Source organism: Octopus sinensis, linkage group LG8 (assembly GCF_006345805.1).
Source record: "Octopus sinensis linkage group LG8, ASM634580v1, whole genome shotgun sequence".
Lineage (NCBI taxonomy): Eukaryota > Metazoa > Mollusca > Cephalopoda > Octopoda > Octopodidae > Octopus > Octopus sinensis.
In genome coordinates this window covers 41,489,612-41,496,445 of record NC_043004.1, presented here as the reverse complement: position 1 = coordinate 41,496,445, position 6,834 = coordinate 41,489,612, and the positions used below count along the sequence as shown (strand labels likewise).

The window sequence follows — 6,834 nt, the reverse complement described above, 5'->3', positions numbered from 1 at the left end:
CCAAATGTCCTAGGTTGAGTACTCTTAGCCCTTACACACTTTCTCCCCTACTCACTCCTATTTCTTTTTTTTTTCTTACCTTGATCTACATATCTCACTGATTAATCTCTTCATAGCCCTATGTACAAGGCAGCATACTTCCTGTATTGGTTCCACAACAGACGGCAGACCAACTATGCTCTCTCAAGAGTGGCAGATGAGCAAGACGATCTTTCTAGAGCTGATACCACAAAAATGTGCTCGTTACATTCTATAAAGTGGTCAGCAAATGAACAGAGAATGTGTAGGATTCTGAGGACCTTTTTATTGAACCATTCTAGATTTGGTGCCCATGAGAATATGCACCTAGTACCCTCCACCAAAATATCGATGATAGAAAGGGCATCAAGACATAGAAATCCAGGAAATGACATGCACAAGGACCAATCTATGACAGCATTAGAAATAAGAAATGATGAGGTCTGTGATGACCCATCCAACCTGTGCCAGCATAAGGAGTGGACCTAAAAATGATGATGATGAGGAGGAGGACAATAATAAGAATGATGATGATTAGGAGGAGGATAAGAATGATGATGATGATGATGTTCATCTTCTACATGTTGATGTTAACTGAAAAACTGTTAAATATCAAGAACAGCAACAATATAAACAATTTTATTATTGCATTACAAATAATTAGTAAAATAATAAAAAATGTAAAAATCTATGAAATTTTATTTTTTCTTAAACTTTAATTTTTTTGTCTTTTTTTTTAATCATAAATGAGGAAATGTATTTCAATTCTTTGCTATTTCAAGCCATTCAGCAATGAAGGGAAAACAGGGGCTTCTCCAAAGTTGCTAAACCTGCTGCAACCAAATTTCCCTGGAATCACATCCTACTGTCTTAAAAACATTCAAAAATCCTCTTTGAACAATGTAGTCCTAGCTGTACAAAAAGGCCAGGAATGGTCACTAGGTGGAACGTCTTTGACTGTAGGCATTACATAATCTAGGCTGAGCTGAGTCGGATCTTTGCGGTTTGAACGGCAGTTTTTTCTAGCGGTGTCATATGAAATTGTCACTCATAATTATGACCCTAGTATCGATCTATTGCATTTCAATCTCTTTTAGGGGTAGGGGAAGGGTATTTTTTTTCTTCACAAATGTAAATAAACCCAATCTGTTTCTTAAACGAGGGACATATTCATACGGCACAGAATGCTTTTTTTTAACTCAATGGACGTCACTGGCTGGTTGAAATTGAAGAAAAAAAAAAACAACAAATATCTTACAAACTATAGAATTTTCTCAATAAAGCCAAGAGAAAAAGATGTTTTATAAATACATTCTACTGGTATACGAAGTTTAAAATGTTTTAGTTACCTAGAAATTATGTTAAAAACTGCCGTTCAAACCGAAAAGATCCGCTGAGTCTAAATGACAAGTTCATTCAGCAACGTTATCAAATATTCTAACAACTTCTGGAACAGAATATATTTTCTCAAACAGTCTCGTCAAAAGTTTCATGCCATCCTCATTTACAGGATACACTGCTGTTGGGAGATATTCACATTCTGAATAAGTCACATCATGATCTAATTTCTTGAGGCATGATGTCACAGAGGTGATGTTCTTGGCTTCACAATGGAACTGAAAATAGAACAAAGATTACATGTGTATCAATACTTTGGAAAATACTTAAGAGATGAAAAGATGTATTTTGTGAAAAAAGGTCTGAGATACGTGGCCCAAACATGTCTGAGATTGCACAAAATAACATATATATCTCTTTTACTCTTTTACATGCTGGAGCACCACCTTTAGTCGAGCAAATGAAGTATCTGGCAAGCTTGGGACCATACATGTCCTGGATTTCTGAATTTTCTGATTTTTCCCAGCTCATTCCCAGCATTTCAAAAGTATTAGAGACAGCCATTAATAGCAAACTCTTGTATCACTTTAAATCTCTATCCCACCTCACCAACGACTGTTAGTACAGCTTTTGTAAATCTGGATCTACTGAAGTTATGCTCTTTTTTGTCATTTGCTATGTCAGTTGGTAAAGGCAGTGTTGTTACATTCACCATCACAGTCCATCCTCTGGCCCACAGGTGTACTGGCCCACAGGCATGCTAGCCCACAGGTGTACTGGCCCACAGATGTGCTGTCACTTCCCTCTACTTTTTCTGTGTGTATGTGTGTAGATATAGATATACAAATGAGCATGACAGGACTGTGTGATAGAAGAGGATGCCATGTTTGGATACAGGACACACTTTTCTGGATTTATAAAGACCAGGATGACTCAGTGGTTAGAGCATCAAGCTCACAATTATGAGGTGGTGAGTTCAATTCCCAGACCTGGATGTGGGTTGTGTTCTTGAGCAACACAGCTCCAGTTCACTCAGCTGTAGAAATGTGTAGTGACATCACTGGGGCCAAGTTGTATCAGTCTTTGCCTTTCTCTTGGATAACATCGGTGGCATGGAGACGGGAGGCTGGTATGCATGGGCAACTGTTGGTCTTCCATAAACAATCTTGCCCAGACTTGTGCCTTGGAGGGGAACTTTCTAGGTGCCATCCTACAGTCATTCATGATTGATGGGGGTCTTTACCCAAAAGATCAGAAAATACCACGGTAGAGAGGATGAGATCAAATAATTGCAAAGTGAACTTTCTAACCATTTGACCTTGTTTGCACTTACAATACATTACTGTACATATGTAGACATAACTACAAACACACACACCACCTTCATCATCATAAAAATATAAATAGCTACCATCTTAAATACAAACGATAAACATACACATACATTACACAGTACACACATACATTACACACAGTACACACACACACAAGAAACATACAATTTACACACTGTAACAACGCATACAGATACATCATAGGCAATACATACACAAAACAGACATCCTTACACAAATATACACAGTCACACATCATACAGTATTTTCAATACAAACATTCATACAGAAGTATACACTTAGATAATAATACACATAGATACACTTATATAATAATACACTTAGATAATAATACACATATACACTTATATAATAATACACATAGATACACTTATATAATAATACACTTAGATAATGATACAAACATACTTTTAGATAAGGTGATCCATCTTCTTCGGATTCCTGAAATACATCTTCAGCATCCACTTCAATAGCCAAATCTAAAGAATTAGCCAGATCAAAGCCTTCTGTCGGGGTCACATGGATGACTCCTTTCTTCTCAAACATACCCTCACTACATCGTGGTTCAAGTTTCACTCTGACAAATAAGATAGAAAATAAACAGAAATAAATTACAGGTGTATTACCAATTAAACAAGTTTGTGTTGATAATGATAATTATTACTTATTTACAATAGGTTTGCTGAATCAGGGCTGACCAAGGGTTCAGCTATAATTATTTACATCTTGGAGGGGAGTGGGATATCAATGTGGTTGGATGGCCACAGAGATATCAGAAATAAATGAAGGTCTGTTCAGTCAAAGCTGATATGGGGTTAGACAATGACTGTAAGCCAAATGTGTTGGCTATGAATTTAATATAGTGCTAATAGTATAACTTGAAACCCTGACAACACATCTTATCATTCTGCTCTCCTTAACCCTTTCATTACTATATTTATTTTGAGATGCTCTGTGTTTCTTCCAATTATTTTAAATATAACAAAGAATTTAGTAAAATAATATCGTTATCATTGAGCTAGTGTTAGGAACATAAATTGTGACTAAGATTTGGTGGAAGATTTGAATTCAAAACTTATGAAAACAAGACATTTGTACTACAGAGCCAGAGCCAGTTTCAGCCGGGTTGGTAACAAAAGGGTTAATACAGTAATATTAAAGAGATTATAAACAAAGTTTCTGTAAAGGAGTTAAGACATACAACAGCTCGAATAGTACACTTTAATCCATTGACCCTCTTTGTTATAAAGTAAGACAAATAATATTGTACTCAGAATATAACTTTATAAAACAAATGAACTAATTTGAACAATTTGAGACTGAAGTGTGAAGTGGCGAATTGTAACTACAATTTTTCTACAATGCAAAATGAATTATCTGTATCACAGTAAGTGTGCTAAGATGAAAAAAGAAGGGTCAATTCACAACAATGAGTTGATGTATATCTACATCACCAGGTAGAGTCCATAATGTGTTTTTTCTCCAGACGAATTGATGTAAGCATAAATAATCAACATCACATGATCGAAACACGACCACAGACTGGATGACAATAACAATGTTTTGTGCTGAGACAACTGGGATTATCTCCCTCTTAATCCTTTACCTATTTCTTTACTACCCACAAGGGGCTAAACACAGAGGGGACAAACAAGGACAGACAAACGGATTAAGTCGATTACATCGACCCCAGTGCGTAACTGGTACTTAATTTATCGACCCTGAAAGGATGAAAGGCAAAGTCAACCTCAGCGGAATTTGAACTCAGAACGTAACGGCAGACAAAATACCGCTAAGCATTTCGCCCGGTGTGCTCCCTCTTAATCCTTTACCGATTAATTGAAGCCCTAAGGCAATGCTAACTTCATTTCTAAGACTATTGCAAAAGCCACAAAGTTTAGCTAGTCATACCTGGGACCACATACCATCAAGTGGAGCATTGTGGAACAATCCACATCATAGGTTAATGGATCAAAAAGAAGCTAGCTTTGGTTAGCCAATAGATCTCAGATCCTTTTTAGATCTAAGCACTCTACAGATGAACTAAATTCCAGATTTGCTATGGTTATTAAACTTAACCCTTTTGTTACTGCATTTATTTTGAGATGCTCTGTGTTTCTTTAAATTATTTTAAATATAACAATGAATTTAGTAAAATAACTTACTTATCATTAAGCTAGTGTTAGGAACATAAATTGCAACTAAGGTTCGGTGGTATATTTTAATGAAAAACTAATGAAAACAAGACATTTATACTACAGAGCCAGAGCCGGTTTTGGCCGGGTTGGTAGCGAAATGGTTAAACATATGGGCAACTTCCTTTTGTTAAACTGAAAGGCATCACCCACTCTGGATTAAGCATGCAGTCTCCCAAACTTGGACCTTTTCCCCGTTGAATTAATTTACACCAACTACATTAATTCCAATTTAAAGGGCCAAAGATATACAACGCTTAATTTTCTTTTCTCTTTTTTCTCATTCCACTTTTTTACTTTCTTCTCCATTTTTGTTTTCTCAAAGACCAGCATCCTTACAAGTTTTTTTTTAAAAAAAGACTAGATTTGTACATTTGAATCTGGAAGATTGTTTGGAAACACAGCGCACTATACAAGCTGGTGTGACCATCATGTTTTCACAGCATGAAACTAGTAGTATAATTTTATATATACATATACATATACATATAATCATCATCATTTAATATCCACTTTCTATGCAGGCATGGGTTGGACAGTTTGACAGAAGCTGGCCTGGTAGAAGACTACCCAAGGCTACTGTGTCTGTTTTGGCAGGATTTTTGCAGCTGGATGCCCTTCCTATCACCAACCACTCCACAGAGTGAAATGAGTGCTTTTTTGTGGCACCAGGATAGGTGAGGTCAGTTTTGGCATAGTTTCTACAGCTAGATGCCCTTCCAAATGCCAACCACTTTACAGTGTGGACCAGATGCTTTTTAAGTGGCACCAGCACCAGTAGGGTCACAAGTAACTTGCAAGACAGGGAATTTTGAGAAGAGAGGGGGTATTGGAAAAGGGGATCTTGTGTCAGATGACTACTTATCCAGCTACCAGGAGTACTGTGCAATCATCATCGTCACCACTTAATGTCTGTTTTCCATACTGGCATGGGTTACAATTATATATACTGAACCCTGTATTGAGTAAACAAGATTCTGTTTTTGAAGTTGGTTAATTTGCACATTGTATGTTAACAAAACAGTTTTTTTCTTTCCTTTGTACCTATATTTGTTAAACAAAATCATGTTCTTCAACTTACTTCATATAATTTTCATCCTACAAACCATTATACTCTATACATGATACAGTGGAGGCACATGGCCTAGTGGTTAGAGCAGTGGACTTGCGTTCTAGGGATCGCGGGTTCGAATCTCAGACAGGGCGAAGTGTGTGTTTATGAGCGAAACACCTAAGCTCCACATGGCTCTGGCAGAAGGTAATGGCAAAACTTCTGCTGACTCTTTCACCACAACTTTCTCTCACTCTTTCCTCCTACGACGGACTGGCGTCCCATCCAAGTGGGGAACCTATACGCCAAGAAACCAGGAAACCGGCCCTTATGAGCCAGGCATGGCTCGAGAAGGTACAAGGTATACATGATACAGTATGATATGTTTTTAAGGATTTTAAATGGATTAATACATATCAAACAGAAGCTGCTTTAGAAGTGTGTTAATTTGAATTAGTTAAATACAATTTAGTTCTTTAATTTTCATAGTTTATTTTATATTTTAAGCATATATTTAGACTGTGTCCAGAAAATTCAGAAATCCAGGACATTTATGGCCCCAAGCTTGACATATACTTCATTTGAATATAAATGAATACTCTGTGTGTATGTGTGTAGATATAGATATACAAAACAACGGACGGACCATCATAGGTGTATGGGATATATATGTGAAGTTATATCGAGTAAAATTATGCAACAGTTCATGTAAATATAGTTCATATGCCTAGACGTTTCCTTAGACCTAAATAAGAATATCTATAAGCCTTATAGGAAGCCCAATGATAGACTTAGTTATATTAATGTAGGTTCATGCCATCTCCCTATAGTATTCAAAAATTTAGTTAAAAATATTAGTAAGAGAATTTCTAGCCTC

The 6,834-nt window shown here is 36.5% G+C and overlaps 1 protein-coding gene across 2 annotated transcripts in view; it reads right to left on the bottom strand.

The window, feature by feature from the left end:
- Nucleotides 1-699: 699 nt before the first annotated feature.
- The window catches only part of LOC115215122 (probable transcriptional regulatory protein PERMA_0079), a 25,309-nt gene continuing 19,174 nt past the window's right edge, over nucleotides 700-6,834 (bottom strand). Inside the window, exons 4-6 of one of the 2 annotated variants that reach the window (XM_029784296.2) lie at nucleotides 3,120-3,288; nucleotides 1,411-1,634; nucleotides 700-1,007 (exon numbers count right to left, since the gene is read on the bottom strand). In XM_029784296.2, coding sequence (XP_029640156.1) covers nucleotides 1,431-1,634; nucleotides 3,120-3,288 — 373 coding nt within the window. In that variant the 3' untranslated portion in view covers nucleotides 700-1,007; nucleotides 1,411-1,430. Of the gene's footprint in view, nucleotides 1,011-1,410; nucleotides 1,635-3,119; nucleotides 3,289-6,834 lie in introns of both variants that reach the window. The other variant, XM_036505366.1, reaches the window with a different exon arrangement.